Raw genomic sequence first — 19,562 nt, forward strand, 5'->3', positions numbered from 1 at the left:
AGCATATAAGAAACGATCTTTAGAAATACTTTTTCCAAAGATCTGTTTATCTATGCTAGTGTATACAGTGACTGCTAAGCAGGGATTAGCAATATGCACCCAGAACTGCTTGTGGTTCTGGGTGCATATTGCACCTGACAGGTTCCCTTTAAGGGGATCCTCCTCTGTCTCCATCATTTATACATTTTGATGACTTATTAGCCTGAAAAGGGCCCTTATAATGTTCTTGCAATGGGGCCCTTTTCCATTTGTGTCCACCAATGGCTGCACCAATATAATTGACTAATTTTGCACTTATTGTGATATTAAATTTAGTTCACAAACAAAAAAGAAGACTTGAGTAGTATTTTTTAGTATGGAAATCCACTAAAGATAGTGAGGCCCAAACATGAATCAGGGTCTGTTTGATGAGGCCTAAGGTAAAAAAGGTTTCAGAAACACTGTTATAAATACTCAACAAAGGCTACTAAATTAGGAAAAACTCATACATTCAGATGACAATATCTTTGTGCAAACGTTCTATATGCGTCCTGCACTTCAGTCCTTTTTATAGGTGTCTTATTCAGTGGTTGTAAAGTAGTCCATTCCCATTTCCACCATTCACCTCTGACAGATGATACCTGTTAGTATATGAAGGACAATGTGCAAATTCACCGTCTTAGGGTAAAAGTAAAATCTTTAAAAGGGAACCTGTCAGGTGCAATATATACCCACAATCACGAGCAATTCTGGGTGCATATATCTAATCCCTGCCTAACCGCCCTGTATCTAGTAGCATAGATAAAGAGATCTTTAGAAAAAGTATTTCTAAAGATCTTTTATCGTATGCTAATGAGTGAGGGGACTAGTTCCCTGGGCGTTATATCCCACCGACTAGCCACCCTCTTAGCATGTTAGCACGCCCATAGGGGTGTTCTAACATGCTATTCAATTCAGCATCACTAGCGGTGCCGCGTGTACCTGTGTTTGCTGTGATCGCACTTCTGAATGCCGGGCACTTCCAGTCATGCGCAGTAGACCTCTCTGAAGCCGGGACGCGCACACCCAGTTTCATGCTGCACATGACCGGAAGTGCCGGGTATTCAGAAGCGCGGTCACAGCAAACACAGGTACGTTCATCACCACTGGTGATGCTGAATTGAATAGCATGTTTGCACGACCCTGTGGGTGTGCTAACATGCTAAGAGAGCGGCTAATCGGTGAATATAACGCCCTTGGGACTAGTCCCCGCACTCAGTAGCATAAGATAAAAGGTCTTTAGAAATACTTTTTCTTAAGATCTCTTTATCTATGCTAGTGTATACAGGGACAGTTAGGCAGAGATTAGCAATATGCACTCAGAACCGCTCGTGGTTCTGGGTGCATATTGCACCTCATAGGTTCCCTTTAATTGTACTGAAACCATATACACACTGATCAGTAAAGCTTGACTCAGGGTTTCCCCCATATACTCATGCTCCTGAAGAAATCTGAGTGGGTGAAGCCATAGATCAGGATTCTTGATCAACATGCCATGCAGTTGTTTTACATTGATGACTGCTCCTTTATTACACAATTTATGAGCATGTGGAATAAAGGTTGTGAACATTTGGTGGATTTACACTATGTCCTTCTTTGGAGGTGTGTAGAGAACATGAGACCTGACTGCTTCACAGCGATTGATCAAGAGAACTATAGAAAAGATTGAACTGCAGAAAACTGGTTATTTTACACTGAATATCTCTCTTGGTCTTTAGAGGGAGGTGAGTAATGATGGGCGAATAGTAACTTCGTATTCGGATAATGCGTACCGAATACGGAGTACTATGCTAGTATTTGCTCGAGTTTCCCATTGACTTGCATTAGGTTTGTTATTTGTGATGAATACTGGAAAAGTACTTTGGGACTTGTTACGAATAATCCGAACACGAATAGTTGCTATTCACCAATCACTAGTGGTGTGTCATGTATGGTTCTTGCAAGATAGGATTATAAGGATGTCTGAGTTTTTAGAATCTAAAAGTATAGACTTAAAGTCTAAGCATACTGTCTTAAATAGGGACTTGTGCTACCGATGAACATTGGCTCCATTGAATTTACAGATCTATTCAACATATGTGAGAAGTTTGTTTCTAAAACTAATGCGGAAATAGTATGACCTGTAGTTGTTTTTCCTACTAAGTAGAAAGTAAAATAAATACATAAAAGAAGAGCTGAAACTAAATGACTGGGATACACCGTAAAATCTAAAAGCATGAATATGTGAACGAATACCACCTTGAATTGGGATATTTCTGGTATAAAAATGTTTCTTAGCGTCCAAGGACTTGGATCATTAGTACACATACATTGAGCTTAAAGTGAAACTCCACATAATCACAAATGAACTTCAGCAACATTAATGGGTTAATATTGTCAAAGAAGTCCACAAGTTAAGTCCCACCATAGAGGGAATCGATCTGGATGAAAGGTTACACAGAGTACATAGAGTGTGCGTAATATTATCACCAGAAAGATTGGGCTGTGATGGCCTTTACCATACTAGGCTTCTGTCATATTAAAACATGAGACAAGGGATAAAATGGAGAAAACAGTCAGCCATAGTATGTATAAAGCTTATATACAGCCACAAAAGTGCTTTACAGAGGAATGGCAGAGGGCTAAACCACTACCATATGTGGTGAGGATGAAGTGCTGGCAACAAGGTGGTGGTAGGAGGCTTGATTTATCATCCTCTAGGGGATCTGAAAGACGTTAAGCTTACTGGTGTTTTTCAGAGTCTGGCGCCTGTTACAAAACCACACCCTCACCACCTCACGGTCATAGTTTAATTCCTTAGCAATATCTGTGATCTCCTGGCCTGTTGGCAGCGCATTCTTCTCAAAGTAAATGTTAAGAGCCTCCACAGCTTGTGGAGTAAAAGATGTGCGCCTTTTTCTCTTCTTTGATGGCTCTCCACCTACAAATTCCATCAAATTTTGTTGTCCTTCCAGGTTTCTCATTTCGGCCTCATTTAACCATTTCTCCAAGACTGGCTTCAGCTTCTGTGCACTCTTCGGTGTTATGTCTAGCTTCTCAAACCTGTGGAAGGAATACAATGAATGAATAAATAAATAAATATGCAAACTACAGTGCAAATGTTTTAGGCAGGTGTTTAAAAAAATGCTACAAAAAATAAAAAATAGAAATAAACTATTTTCACTTCTATCAATTAGTAAAATGCAAACTGAATGAACCAAAGAAACATCTAAATTAAATCAGTATTTGTTGTGACCGCCTTTTTGCCTTACAAACAACATCAATTATTCCAGGCAGACTTGCATAAAAGGGTATTTTGTAGGACAAAAGTCAGGTGTATGAGTAACCAAACACATGATAATGAGCAATATTTTCATGTGTAGGCTGAAACAGTCATTAACTGGAACAGTTGAGTAGGAGGGTCAAAACTGTGTGAGGAGCCGCAAAATTTTGCTACAAAAGGTGAAATTGTGGAACTAACTTCATGTCATGGCATACACCATAGCAAGACTGAACTGAGCATCAATACACAAGGCAGTTATGCTGCATGGGCAATGTCTCACCCAAGCAAAGACTAAAACCCAATGTGAGGTTTCACAAGACAAGATGTGCTGTTCAAACTCTTTTGAAGAAGCACCAAGATATGGGCAATGTTGAGGACCATAGACGCAGTGCTCAGGCAGGGAAATTTTGTGTAGCTGATGAAAGACACATCACACTTATCACTTCAAATCAGAAGATGTCTAGCAGCACCATGACCATTAGCAGCAACCAGTGAGACCCAGTTCCCATCGACTGAAGGCTGGTCAAAAGTTGTCTTCGTCTTATATTGGGACATACTACACCTAGTGCTTCTGAACTACCCAGTAAACTCAAAGGAAAAATGGGAACGAGTTATAGGACCTATAAAGGACAATCAATGGGCAGAAATATTAGAAAGAATTCCTAGTCTATCATTGGTGGAGGCTCAGACTGTCACACCTGTATGTTATTCATCAAGTATATCGCATTCCCAGGTTTTTGTTTGACATTAGCGTTAGAACTGATCCTTTTTGTCCGCGATGCAAAACATGCTCAGCTGACCTATTACATATGATGTGGACGTATCCTAATCTTGAAACATTTTGAAGAGAGGTAACAGGGACAGGCAACAGAGTATATTCGATAGCGACGAGCCTAACCCCCTTTGTGTGTATTTTGGGATACGTAGAAGATTTACCCTTGGAAGAGGAGGGGAAAGTGGCCATATCTAGAATGTTATACATTGCTAGGAAATTAATTGCTCAGCACTGGATCTCAGATCAGACCTCTACGATTCCTAAATATGTCAATAAAGTCAACTGGTTGATAAATGCAGAGAAAAGTGTATGCTGGAAAAAGGAACGGCGTCAAGCTCTAAAAAATTTGGGCCCAGTGGATCGACGGGTCAGGGTTAGCTTCAAGGGAATTGGCTAGGTTCCAGTTGGGTCTATCTTAATATGACACCAGGGGGGAAAGCGTGAATCACCTACAGAACATATCAATAATATTGGTAGAGGTGCGGAGAGGTGCGAACAGCATGGGAAAAGGTTGTATTTATCCTTAAAAGTGGCTTATAATTGCGAACTTCATTACAACCTAATAGAGTAAACTGTTATTTGTATTTCTGTTATTCATGACCATGTGATTCCTAATGTACGAAGCTGCAAATATGGTATTCTCTTGTTATAAGACTGTTTGTTCAAGGTATGTTGGGAAGGGGTGGGTCGGGTGGGGGGGGGGGGTAGAGGCCTGGTTGCCTCCAATGTTTATATGGATGTAAACTGAAAATCTTAATAAAAATATTTAATTAAAAAAAGTTGTCTTCATAGAGGAATTGCAGCCAAAGTCATAATTTCGCCATGAAAACAAAGCTAAATACTCAACAATACATGAAATATAGGAACTTGGTTGCTGAAAAAAAGCGCAACACTTACTCTGGACGAATTAGTTAAAATATGAAATATTTGGCTGCAACAAAATGCAGCATGTTCACCAAAAGACTGGATAGCGGTACAATAATGCAAACAACAACGAAGCATGATGGAGGTTCCTTGCAAGTTTGGAATAAAGAAAATCCCGGCATTCACATAGATTTTGCTTGCTTGATCCTTTATTCACCAGTCTGAACATTTCAGCTCAATCCAAGATTTCAACAGCAGTCTGCTGAAAGCTCGGGATGAGCTGAAACATTTAGAATGGTGAATAAAGGATCAAGCAAACAAAAATCTATGTGAGTGCCGGGATTTTCTTTATTCTGAATTAGTTCTCCCATGTGCACCACGATTAGCAGTGTGGAGTGCTGATCACTCTGGACTACAGTTTTACAAGTTTGCGGCTGCATTTCAGAACATGGATTTGGGGATTCGGTCAAGAACAATTATGTCCTAAATACTGAGAAATAAATGCAGATACTTATCCTTCATGCATCACTATAAGGGTCTCATTGGCTCTAAATTTATACTGTAAAAGGAAAACTATAATGTCATGACCGTCTCCCTGTTGTTGGAGACTAGTGACAGCCTTTGGACTGGACCCTCTCATCCCCACCTGGGTCTCCACATTTAAATGTGTTTTGTTTCTTTTAGTACTGAAATGGTTAATGTCAGTTTGCTGCTGGCAGCTTCTCCTGCAGTTCCTAGCTAATAGTGTTTCAGCTGCAATTACTTGTGAACCTCACCTGCCTCTCACTAGTCAGGGCATCTATCCGGTCTTCCCAGGGTGCTGCTCGGCGACAGTTGCAGAGACTGTATAGAGACTGGCTAGGAGAGTAGTGACAGCTACAGGTGAGGAGGTGTCCCATCTACCCTCTCACTAGCACCAGGGTTCTCCGTTGTTATTGTGTTCCCGAGGTAACCCCTTGTTTGTGGTGTTGTTTTGGTGATTTTTATTCATTGTCCGTCAGACTTTTTTTGGTCTGAATGCGTTCGCCACGCTTATTGCATGACATATAACAAACATACAGACAATATATCATTAAAAATGATCTTCAGCATAAAAAAGAACAAGGAGTCCTGGGAACGATGACATGGCCCCACAGAGCAATGACCTCAATATTATTCAGCCTGTTTGCGATTATATGATGAAAGCGAAGGATTGCGAAAGTCTACAACCATAGATGTATCTGCAAGATGTTTGCAATGACCTCCCTGCCGAGTTCTTTCAAAAAACTGTGTGCCAGTGTACCTAGAAGAAGTGATGCTGTTCTGAAGGCAAAGGCTGGTCACGCCATATATTGGCAAGATTTAGATTTCTCTTTTGTTCATTCACTTTGCATTTTGTTTATTGATCAAATTAAACTAATCTGAAAACATTCTTATTTTATTGCATTTTTACACACCTGCATAAATCTTTTGCACAGTATTGTACTGAATATCTAGTGATCAAAACTGTACGTATACAATTCAAACAAAAAAGTGTAGGAAGGTACTATATACAAAGTATACAAGAGATATTAACAGCAATAGTGTAATATAATGTATTATGATTAGCTCCTTCACTTTAGTTCAGAAACTGTCAGAAGCCTAAATTCCATTTTGAACAACACTATCATATATTATATCAAATCATAATGTTTTCATTTTTCACTCAACATATGGAGGAGTCAATTTTTGAGGGACAAGTTGTAGTGATACCAAGCAGCATGATGTCCAGGTCAGTATGATCATGGTGATACCAAATATATATTTTCTTTTTATTTAAGTGGTGAAATAAAATAAGAAATAAAAAAAATAAAAAGAATTTGTGTCAACATTTTGTGAGACCTGTAGAGTTTTTATTTTTCTGTCAATTAAGCTTTGTGAGGGCCTATGTTGATTGGATTGCAAGCTGAACAGGAGGACAAAGATGGCACCCATGGAGACCTTCAATAGTAGCATGACTGCCATGAGAAGCCATCGGCTCCCTGCATTGGCGTTTATTAAATATTAATGTCAGTAATTAACAGCAACATATAAATGGTTAAACTCCAGAGAATGAAGCAAGCTCCGATCGCTGCAGTTAACCTGCAGATACTGACTGTGTGAATTAGCCTGTATGGTGTGGACTCAACTTTGACATAAATGTGGACACGATAAATAGTGGATATAAAAAGTCTACAAATCCCTGTTAAAATGTCAGGTTTTGGTCATGGAAAAAAAATCATACCAAGAAGAATCATTACTGACCTTTTATGTCACCCAAAAATCTGTACAAATCCATTGAGAAAAAACTGAAATCACTGAGGGCGAAAATCAAAATAACAAAACTAAAATAGTGTGTTTGCATAAGTGTGAACAGTCTCTCACAGTTAGGCGGGCATTGCACGTTGCGACATCGCAATCCGATGCTGCGATGTCGCACGTGATAGTCCCCGCCCCCGTCGCAGGAACGATATCTTGTGATAGCTGGCGTAGCGAAAATTATCACTACGCCAGCTTCACATGCACTCACCTGCCCTGCGACCGTCGCTCTGGCTGGCAACCTGCCTCCTTCCTAAGGGGGCGGGTCGTGCGGCATCATAGCGACGTCACACAGGAGGCGGCCAATAGCGGTGGAGGGGCAGAGATGAGCAGGATGTAAACATCCCGCCCACCTCCTTCCTTCCGTAGAGCCACCGGCGGCAGGTAAGGTGAAGTTCCTCGCTCCTGCGGCGTAACACACAGCGATGTGCGCTGCCGCAGGAACGAGGAACAGCATCGTACCTGTCGCGGCAGCATAATTATGGAAAAGTCGGAGCCTGCAGCGATGATACGATAACGACGCTTTTGCGCTCGTTCATCGTATCATCTAGAATCTACACACAACGATGTCGAAAGTGACGCCGGATGTGCGTCACTTTCGATTTGACCCCACCGACATCGCACGTGCGATGTTGCAACGTACAAAGCCGCCCTTAGGATGTGTTTGTAATTTTTGTACTTAGAATTTGCTAATCACATTTCAACTCATGTTAAGTAGGAGTCAGTACACAGCTGCCATTATTTACATTAATTCTGATTAACCCCGTATAACGTTTTGCTGTTCTAATAGGATTTTCCTGACATCATCTTAGTTGAATTTTCCAGTATCGGAGATCTAGGGAAAAGAATCTCCTTAATTGCCGATTTTCCTGATTTGCAAATAAAGGGGGCTTTATACGCTGCGACATTGCTAGTGATAGCTTGCGATGTTGTGCGCGATAGCATCCACCCCCGTCGTTCGTGCGACATTTGGTAATCGCTGCCGTAGCGAACATTATCGCTACGGCAGCGTCACACGCACATACCTTTTCAGCGACGTCGCTGTGACCGCCGAACAATCCCTTCTTCAAGGGGGATGTGCGTTCGGCGTAATAGTGACGTCACTGCGGCGTCACTAAGCTGCCGCCCAATAGCAGAGGAGGGGAGGAGATGAGCGGCCGGAACATGCCGCCCACCTTCTTCCTTCCTTATTGCCGGTGGACGCAGGTAAGGCTGCTTTCACACTACGTTTTTTAACATGCGTCATGAACTTTTTTTAACGCAAAAACGGATCCAGTGAAAATGCGTTTTCATTTCAATGCATTTGCAATGGACTTGCGTCAAAATGCGTTCACATACGTTTGCGTGCGTTATAGTGAGGAACCAGCGACTTTTTAACTTTTTTCAAAACTTGTAGCGTTTTTGAGCTGCATCCAAATACTGTTTTTCACTGGATCCTGATTATACTGCATGCAAACGCATGTGAACGTTGGCATGCTGATAGACAGGATCCTGTTTGCTCTACTGAGCATGCCCAGAAACCAGCCTGGCGTGATCAGTCTCTCTCTCCCCCTCCCTCTCTCTCTCCCCCCCGCCATAGAGCGGCGGACGCTCGTAACCAAGGTAAATATCGGGTAACCAAGTAAAGCACTTCGCTTAGTTACCCGATGTTTACCTTGGTTACGTGTGCAGGGAGCAGGCAGGCCGGCTCCTAGCAGCTGCGGGCGCTCATAACCAAGGTAAATATCAGGTATCCAAGCAAAGCACTTCACTTAGTTACCCTATGTTTACCTTGGTTACCAGCGTCCGCAGCTGTCAGATGCCGGCTCCCAGTCTATCACGTTCAGTTCCCCTCACTCCCGATCACATGACTTCAATGCCCGCCCATAAACTTCAAGTGACAGGATCCTGCAAAATAACACATGCGTTTGCATGCGTTTTTCTTTGTAAAAACAGGATCCACTTTTACAGCAAAAAAACGTTCATGACGCATCTTAAAAAAACGTAGTGTGAAAGCAGCCTTAGGAGATGTTCGTCGTTCCTGCGGTGTCACACATAGCGATGTGTGATGCCGCAGGAACGACGAACAACATCGTACCTGCAGCAGCAACGATATTATGAAAAAGAGCGACGTGTCAACGATCAACGATTTTTGACGCGTTTGCGATCGTTGATCGTCGCTCCTTGGTGTCACATGCTGCGATGTCGCTAACAGCGCTGGATGTGCGTCACTAATGACGTGACCCCGACGATATATCGTTAGCGATGTCGCAGTGTGTAAAGCACCCTTACGTCTATTTCTGGTTCCCCCAACCCAGACAGATTTGTTTGAACACCTCCCAGTTTAAAGTCCACTCGGTTTGTTGTAAGGTATGGCGACTGAGATAGTCGGCTATGATGTTGTCTGAGCCCTTCAGGTGGCGCCCCGTAAATTAACGCAATCTTTTTTCCGCTATACTGAAGATTTTTTCTGTCTCTTCCATCAGAGCTTTTGATCTGGTGCCTCCTTGGTGACTTAAGTAAGCTACTACCATACTGTTGTCTGAGAAGAGGACTAAGTTCTCCCCGGCGATCTTCTCTGCTAGTATCTGTAATGCCTCTGTCACTGCTGCTAGTTCTTTGACGTTCGACAAGTTGCTTTTGAAGGCTGGGACCCATTCCCCTTTAAACTACTGGTCCCCTAGGTGGGCTCCCCACCCCACTGGGCTGGCATTCGTAGTGATAACCACCAGATCCTCTGTGTTCCAGAGAACCCCACTTCTGAGGTTTTCTTCTTACTGTCACCAATCCAGTGATTTCAGGACCTCTCCTAATAGTTGGAGCATGTGTTTGAGATTTGTTCTAGCTGTCTGAAAACACAACCTTAGTTTAGGTTGATCCCCAAAAATATCTGATTTTGAACTTGGTATTTGCTTAATTTTTTCTTGTTCACCAACCATCCCAACTCTGAGATGACTGAGATGACCTGGCTGACAGCTGCTGAACAATCCCTTCTTGATTTTCCCACTATCAAAAGGTCATCCAGATAAGGGACTATCAAGAGGTCTTTCTTTCTTATATAAAGGTGGCTTTACACACTGCAACATCGCAAACGACATCGCTGTAACGTCACCGGTTTTGTGACCTTATAGCGACCTCCCCAGCGACATTGCAGTGTGTGAAACACATCAGCGACCTGGCCCCTGCTGTGAAGTTGTGATCGCTACAAATCATTCAGGACCATTCTTTGGTCCTTTGTTTCCCGCTGTGCAGCAAAGTTTTAGTGTGTAAAGGGGACTTTACAGCGACTTCGTTAGAGACTTCCCTTTCAAAAAGCTGCTTTACAACATCCCCAATAACTAGCTAGGTCGTTCTGCAGGTCCGGATCGCTGTTGCGTCGTTGGCCAGGTTTGCCTGTTTGACAGCTCACCAGAGACTTTGTAGCGATCCCGGCCAGGTTGGGATCGCTGGTGGGATCGCTAGAAAGTTTCAGTGTGTAAAGGGGCCTTAAGATACCATGTCTGCCACTATTTTGGTGAACACCCTCGGGGCTGCTGCGATGCCTAATGGAAGACACTGATACTGAAGGTGAATCAGCTCTCCTTTGATCATTACCACCAGCCTGAGGAATTTTCTATGGTCTTTGTGGATAGGGATGTGGTAATAAGCATCCGCAGGTCTATTACCGCCATGTAGCAGAAGGGGAATAGTAAGTGTACTGTTGATTTCAGGGTCTCCATCTTGAATCCCTCTACATTCAGGTAGCGATTCAGAGATCTCACATTGAAAATGGTCCTCAAGGCCAGGAGGGCGTCAACTGTTGGCAAAATTGTTTCAGCCTTCTCCCCACTCGAGGCCTGGTGTCAATGCTTTCTAGGGGCTCCTCTTTGGGAGAGTCTATTGAATAAAAATCCCTTAGACATTGCTCTCTCTTTTTCCCCACGAGCGCCCCCTGAAACTGGTTTCTTTCTGACCCTTTCTCCCCCCCTTCCTCCTGAGGTCCAAAAGGAACCTCTAAACCTTGATCCAGAGGGTGGAGGAAAACTTTTCTTTTTATTTGCCGCTTTCTCCAGGATGTTGTCTAGAGTAGACTCGAATAGATAGTCCCCCTGTCATGTAAGTGCGCATAACCTCTTTGATTGAAAATCTGAGCTCTAGTTTTTTTAGCCATAATGCTCTTCTGCTGGAATTGGAAAGGGCACAGGTGTGGTTGGCTAACCTACCCTATCTACTAAGGCATTGGCCAGAACGTTAGCTGCATTCTGAATGGTTGGTAGAGCTTCTTGCAACCGTTCCTTTGGACATTTGTCTCTAATCTGGACCTCCAGTTCTTGGAGCCATTTTGCCAGGGATCTTGCAGTGCAAGTAGCAGCAATGTTGGGCTTGAAGGTTCCGGTCGCTGCTTCCTAGGCTCCCTTAAAGAACGTGTCCACCTTCTTATCCAATGGGTCTTTGAGAGACCCTAGGTCTTCAAAGGGCAGGGCCACGCTGCGTCTATCTTGGGCACTTTCTCCGAAGATTGGCACAATTCTTCCGGAAAAGAATACTTCCTTTTTAGAAGTTGGGGGACAGACACCTTCCTGACTGGTTTCTTCCATTCCTTCATAATTAGATTCAGCAGGTTTTTATCCACCGGGAAGAACCTATGCCTGTCTTCTAGATGATGTGGATGAGCCCACACACAGTACAGTATATGTATGTGCATCTTTTTTTTTATGGAAAAACCATCTGGTCCGGCTATTACCTCGTCCTTGATTAAGGACCTAAGTTGTTGGAACATTGACGGGGACTCCTCTGCCGTCTTCTCTATACACGGGTGGCGGAGCTTTTTGTCGTATCCTGTGGGTAGGGTTTTTTGCATAGCACACATTCCCTATTTTTTGTTTTCACAGTTGCCTTTTTGGCATGCGCCGTCAATTCCGCTCCACTGAGCCTCTTTGGCCCTCACTTACTCTGGAAGTGGTAGCAGAGCTCGAGCTTGTGCACACAGCTGTGTGCAATTTAAAGCACCTGGCGTCACATATGGCACCGCCTTCCAAGGTCCGGAAGCGGCCGCGATGTCACTGCCCTAGCTGCAGCCTGTGGAGGAGCAAGCCTCGGCTGGCACCCAAGTCCCATAAGACAACCCATGAACCCGCCACCCGATGGTTGCCTTGAGAACCTCCAAACTCGTAAAATGCAGTGCATGGGGGAAAGGGACTGCGTCATGCGACCAGCGAGGCCCCTGTAACACCTGGATCCCGGAGACCTGATGTCCCGACCAGATCATCTGTTGAAATTTCCCCATGTAACCTTCGGTATCCTCTTCCAGGAACAAGAAACCACACTGGGGCTTTGGAGAGGTGCCGCCCCTTTTATTTTCAGAAAGGTTTCCTGTTCCTGGGGGCGGATACACCCTTTCATGTACAGTGCTGTCATGGGAAGGGAAAAATGGCAAAATGGATTTACCTCTATACTGCACGTTACTGGTATGATATAAGGGTATATTCTAAACATATCATAAGAGAAAAACATTGTCATCAGTCCTACTCCTGTAACAAAGCAATATTGAGCTTTATTGTATGGAGGGAAGTGTAGACACAAACTCATCTATGTGGGAGTAATTATACATAATCACATCTAGGAATGAGAAGGCAAATGAGTCAACAAATTATTATAGTGAAACCATAGTAACTGCTGACATTAGTGCTCACTGTACATTGTTCGATTTATGTGACATTTCAATTAATTGGCTGCTGTGAATTTCAGAACTGTGGCGCATAGTAAAGGGGTAACTTTACATTCAAGGATAAGTGCGCTTCATTTATCAAAACAGTTTTAAAGACGATCCATGTTGCCAATACTGAGCAGTCAATGTATTACTGTAGTTTTTTTTTTTTAAATTGTTAGAAAAAGAAAAAAGTTAAATAAAGATGAATGTCCTAACTATTTACATTATACAACTGCAGCCATGCCATATTCAATATACAACCCCTGGCAAACATCATGGAATCACCTGGCTCTGAGGATGTTAATTCAATTGTTTACTTTTGTGCCATGTCTGTGATCTGCTTTTTTGAAACAAAAGTAAAGTCATTTCAAATGTCAACTTTCTGGCTTTAACACTAAAAAAACTATCATGAAAACATAATGTGCTAGCCAGTAATGGATACTTTTCAAGACCAAACATTGGGAAATAATTATGGAATCACTCAATTATGAGGAAAAAATTATGGAATCATGAAAAACAAACAAACAAAAGAACCCTCCAATACATCACTAGTATTTTGTTGCACCACCTCTGACTTTTATAACAGCTTGCAGTCTTTTAGGCATGGACTTAATGAGTGCCAAACAGTACTCTTCATCAATCTGGCTCCAACTTTCTCTGATTGCTGTTGCCAGGTCAGCTTTGCAGGTTGGAGCCTTGTCATGGACCATTTTCTTCAACTTCCACCAAAGATTTTCAATTGGATTGAGATCCGGACTAGATGCAGGCCATGTCATTGACCTTATGTGTCTTCTTTCAAGGAATGTTTTCACAGTTTTTGCTCTATGGCAGGATGCATTATCATCTTGATAAATGATTTCATCATCCCCAAACATCCTTTGAATTGATGAAATAAGAACAGTGTCCAAAATTTCAATGTAAACTTGGGCATTTATTGAAGATGTAATGGCAGCCATCTCCCCAGTGCCTTTACCTGATATGCAGCCCTATATCATTAATGACTGTGGAAATTTACATGTTCTCTTCAAGGAGTCATCTTTTTATTGTTTAGCGTGTCTGTATGTAAATCCCATTTCCTTTAGGCGGTTTCTTACAGTTCAGTCACAGACATTGACTCCAGCTTTCTCCCATTCGTTTCTCATTTGTTTTGTTGTGCATTTCCTGTTTTGGAGACATATTGCTTTAAGTTTCCTGTCTTGACGCTTTGATGTCTTACTTGGTCTACCAATATGTTTGCCTTTAACAACCTTCCCATGTTGTTTGTATTTGGTCCATATTTTAGACACAGCTAACTGTGAACAACCAACATCTTTTGCAAGATTGCTTGATGATTTACCCTCTTTTAAGAGTTTGATAATCCTCTCCTTTGTTTCAATTGACATCTCTCGTGTTGGAGCCATGATTCATGTCAGTCCACTTGGTGCAACAGCTCTCCAAGGTGTGATCACTCCTTTTTAGATGCAGACTAATGAGCAGATCTTATTTGATGCAGATGTTAGTTTTTGAAATGAAAATTTACAGGGTGATTCCATAGTTTTTTCCTCATAATTGAGTGATTCCATAATTTTTTCCTCTGTTTGGTCTTGAAAAGTAACCATTACTGGCTAGCACATTATGTTTTCATGATTTTTTTTTGCGTTTGTTAAAGCCAGAAAGTTGCCATTTGAAATTTAGTTTTGTGCCATGTCTGTGATCTGCTTTTTTTTTAAACAAAAGTAAACAACTGAATGAACATCCTCAGAGCCAGGTGATTACATAATGTTTGTCATGGGTTGTATAAGCTGACCGCTTGTCAATTAATAACTTGTTTATCGTTATGTGCAAATGAAACAGACTGTCTAGTTAAACGGTTTTGACCGACTTTATACAAAAAGTCTGCAGCCACTATACAATAATGACCTAAAGTGTTGGAATCTTTTAAATTGTCCTGAAAATTAAGTATTTTTTCCGGAAAATTATTGCAATTACACATGTTTTGGTATGTTGATGTTTCTTTCCTTTATTATGTGTATTGGAACAACACACACACACACACACACACACAAAAACCCTGACGAAAAAGGCATATTGGACATAATTTCACACTACTCAAAAATGGGCCAGACATAATTGTTCACACCTTTGCAAAATTGTGACTAAACAAGTTTGTTTCAAGCATCTGATGCTTATTCAAACTCATCTGTGGCAAGTAACAGGTGTGGGCAATGAAAATCATACCTGAAACAAAATAAATAAAGATGTTAACTCAATCTTTGCATTGTGTGTGACACTTAACATGGAGAATAGAAAGAGAAGAGTCTGAAAACGTGAGAACCAAAATTGTTGAAAAATATCAATAATCACAAGATTACAAAACCAACTGCAGAGATCTTGATGTTCCTTTGTCCACGGTATGCAACAAAATCAAGGAGTTTACAACCCATGTCAATGTAGCTTATCTCCCTGAACATGGATGGCATAAAAAAATTAAATAAATATTCTAGCTAAATATAAGCAACCCTATAAGCCAATTATCAATATACAAAATCCTATAACGGGCTCCTTTATGACTGACCGTCCGGAGATTGCACAAGTCTTTAGCGACTACTACGAGGATATTTATATAGCCTTTCCCTCTAACCACTCGGCGATTAAGTCTTTCCTGACCTCAATTAATTTCCCATCCCTGACTAGTGAGCAACAGGAGATGCTAGACTGAAGGATAACAGAGGATGAAGTAAGACAAGCCATAGCAGGCGTGTAGAATGGCAAATCCAGGGTGCACTGATGGTTATACCAATGAATATTATAAGATTTTATCCCTTTACCTGATATCCATTCTGACTAATCTTTTTAATGTAGTTTTCCTCCAAGAGATCCCCATAGACCAGTATAATGATTGATGCACCATAGTTATCCCTAAACCAAATAAAGACCCACAACTGCCACAATCTTACAGCCCTATCTCACTTCTCAACCACGATTATAAACTGTTAGCGAAAATTTTGGCAAGCCGCTTACAGGTCCTACTGCTGGGCCTTCTCTGCGAAGCTCATACGGGTTTTACCCAAGGGCGAAGCGGCTACTGTCTTTGCCCAAGATCTATTCAAACCGGCGACGATGGTGACGAGTCTGGATGCCGAAAAGGCCTTTGGTATGAGGTTTTAGGTAGGGGAAAATTCGGCACGAAATTCCAACAATATATTCAATACCTACACACAAATGCAACCACCTGTATGACAGTAAAGAGTTATACCACACAACCAATAGACCTCTGCCGAGGAGTCCACTAGGGTTGCCCCTTGTTGCCTCTTATTTAACGTCTCTATTGACCCTTTACTGGTATCTGCTGCAGACACCTACCTTTAGGGGACTCAAGACTGGCTCTAGGGAGTTAAAAATTGCCGCATGACGTCTTACTGATCGTAGCCAACCCCAAACAAGTCCTAGGTTCACTTTTACAAGACATAGAAACAACGGGTGATTTATTGGGTTATACTATTAACTGGGAGAAAACAGGTAATGATGTTACGAGGCCCCCCCAAGCCATTATGGGCATCGAGTTCTCCCTGCCAGTGGACTACCTCATCTTTAAAATATCTGAGAGTGAAGGTGATGAGACACCCGGCTAGATTATATAAAACGAATATCAAACTATATATTGACAATTTAGAATCCACTCTGGTTAAATGGACAAAATTCAGCTTATCATATCTGGGTAGAGCTAACCTAATTAAAATGACAGAATTTCCACGTCTTCTCTATCTTTTTCACACTCTCCCAATCCATTTAGCTCCTAAGGAGGAAAAGCAAATCAACTACCTATATCCCTCATTTATTTGGGAGGGTAAAAAACCCCATATAGCTTTTAAATTACTCCAGCAGCTGAAGGGAAAGGGAGGGATAAACTTCCTCGATATTAAACATTACAATCTAGCATCTCTACTCCGGGTGGCGATGGATTGGTTGAGGGGGACGTCTTGCTACACCCAGTGCTGCCTTACACCAGGGCTAGCTCTCCTCACTCTCTTACACCTCCCATAGGCTGAGCTGTCAGTTGAAGGGAGAGCAAACCCTCTTCTGATTTCCACATGGAGGGCATGGCAGAAACTATGCCGACATTTTCAGCTCTCTCTTCAGATGTCACTCTTTATCCCACTCACTGGTAATCTGCATTTCCAACATGGTCACTCTCACCCTGTCTTCTATTGTTGGCATTCTCAGGGTATAACTTCTGTCAGACACTTGATCCATCTAGAACACTGTATGTACTGAATAGAAAAGCTGCAGTCTAAATATCCTACTGTCTCTTTTCCGTTGTTTCACTACCTACAGGCTAGAAGTTACGTAACAAAAGTACTGGCGCTCTCCCTGAATGGCAGTGGAGTCCTCAGTCCTCACCTGCTCAGATAGTTTCCTAAATCTAACTCCACATCTGGCCAAATAGCCACTAATTATACATGTATCCATGTTGCTCTGGATTATGAGCAGTCTCAGTTCTCGCTGACAAAATGGCAAACTGACGGCCCTGCCTTGTCCTTTGAGACTATCCTGAAAGCGCTAGATCAGGCTCACACATTTCTCCCATTTTTCTTGAAATGATATTGAAATTTGCTCACAGATCTTATTTAACCCCTCAGAAGGCACATAGAATGGGATTATACGCAACTTCCAAATGTTTCAAGTGCCGCTCCCCTGAAGCTAATTTTACCACTGCTTGTGGTCATGCCCAGTTATCCGACCCTTCTGGGCTAGAATACAGCAATATACTATCACATATTTGACAAATTTTACCCCTGAGGAACCTCTATGGACCATCTTTGGATACTTAGACCCGGAAAAATACAAATGCACTTTAGGGACATGTAAGTTATTGCATTTTATTGCGGCAGCTGGCATTAAGGCCATTTTGCAGGTGTGGATCCACGACCAAACTCCTCCATTCAAGATCTTCCTAGATAAACTGGCGTTTCTACATCAAATGGACTGGGCCGAGGCATCCTTACATGGGGAGGGAAACGTACAATCCTTTTTTTTTTTAAACCTGGGAAAGCTTTATCTCCCTGCTATCACAACGTGTCAGGTAAAGTATCAAAACTTGCTTTCAACCAACGGTGTGGTACCTGGAGCAACTGTTATTGGGAGAAGTGCCCATATAGAACTACCTTGACGTGAACCACTGTAGAGGGAGATCTCACTAAAATGTTGGAGGTCTATTTTGGTGTCGGTGGGTCCTGTACAACCCATAAACGGTGAAAACAGGGATTGTGCACCCATGTTAGGTGCTCGAAATATGAATCGTACCTACTGTCAATATGTTACCCCCCCCGGCTTTTTCCCTGATCCCAGTTCTCAATTTCCTTCTCCTTCAGAGTTGGGTTTCTCTACCTGGAACATATATCTTATTTAACCGTCCCTGTTAAAAAAGTGTACTGCTATCTCTCATTTATATATGTATGCTTCAAGTATAATCTGTATGTTTGTTTGGAAAAATTAATAAAAACAGTGTTTAAAAAAAGAAATGAAAAATTGAATAAAGACAAACAGAAAAAGGTTGAGTTCACCACGCCAGTTGAATGAAAATTTTCACAGCATCCTGCATTCACAGGGAGGGTGCCAAGTCCAGCTGTCCATGCACAGGAATAACTGGGGTGAGAGGAATCAGCGGCACATACATCTGAGTAAAAATATCAATTATTCAAAAGTCCACAAAAGGTAAAGGCCCCGTTACACGCAACGACGTTGTTGCGTGTGACACTTACGAGCGACCGCTAACTATCCCAAATATTCACCAAATCGTTGGTTGTTGACACGTCGTTCATTTTCAAAATATCGTTGCTCGTTTGGGACGCAGGTTGTTCGTCATTCCTGAGGCAGCACACATCGCTATGTGTGACACCCCGGGAACGACGAACAACAGCGTTCCTGCGTCCTCCGGCAACGAGGTGGGAGTGACCTTCATGCGGCGGCTCTCCGCCCCTCCGCTTTTATTGGTGGCCTGCTGTGTGACGTTGCTGTGACGCCGCACGCACCGCCCCCTTAAAAAAGAGGTTGCTCGCCGGCAACAGCGACGTTGTTAGGAAGGTAAGTTCGTGTGACGCGTACCTACGATATTGTTGGCCACGGGCAGCAATTTGCCCGTGACGCACAAACGACGGGGGCGGGTGTTGCAGCGTGTAAAGCGACCTTAACTCAATGTGGAGTAAAATTACAAAGCTTTGTAATTTTATTCCACATGGACTTACATTTTATGGACTTTTGAACAAATTATATTTTTACTTGGATGGATGTGCCGCTGATTGCTCTCATCCCTGTTCTTCCATAGAAAAATTGATTAATGGGGCAAGGCAGGATACTCTAGAGGGTTGATAAGCAGCCAAACCAAGTTCCAAAGAGATTTAAGCTGTCCTGCAGGCTCAGGGTGCATCAGTCAGCGCAAACTATCTATTGACATTTGAATTAAATGAGACAAAAAAGTTAGTGCAGTTTGTCAAAATGTACTTGAGGGAACTAAAATCTTTCTGTGAAAGAATCATGTAGATAGATGAGAATAAGACAGAGCTTTTTGATAAAGCACATAATTCTATGGTTTCTGAAAATGGAATGAGGCCTACAAAGAGGCCTACAGTCAAATATGGTAAAAGTTCATAAATGTTTTAAAGGGAACCTGTCACCAGTTT

The 19,562-nt window shown here is 42.2% G+C and overlaps 1 protein-coding gene across 3 annotated transcripts in view; it reads right to left on the reverse strand.

Annotated features, from left to right (window-relative positions):
• Positions 1-1,375: 1,375 nt before the first annotated feature.
• The window catches only part of POU6F1 (POU class 6 homeobox 1), a 164,845-nt gene continuing 146,658 nt past the window's right edge, over positions 1,376-19,562 (reverse strand). For all 3 annotated transcript variants that reach the window (XM_075337130.1, XM_075337128.1, XM_075337129.1), the window contains one exon: positions 1,376-3,060. In XM_075337130.1, coding sequence (XP_075193245.1) covers positions 2,715-3,060 — 346 coding nt within the window. In that variant the 3' untranslated portion in view covers positions 1,376-2,714. The remainder of the gene's footprint in view (positions 3,061-19,562) is intronic.

The sequence above is a fragment of the Anomaloglossus baeobatrachus genome, chromosome 2 (assembly GCF_048569485.1).
Source record: "Anomaloglossus baeobatrachus isolate aAnoBae1 chromosome 2, aAnoBae1.hap1, whole genome shotgun sequence".
In the NCBI taxonomy this organism is placed as follows: domain Eukaryota; kingdom Metazoa; phylum Chordata; class Amphibia; order Anura; family Aromobatidae; genus Anomaloglossus; species Anomaloglossus baeobatrachus.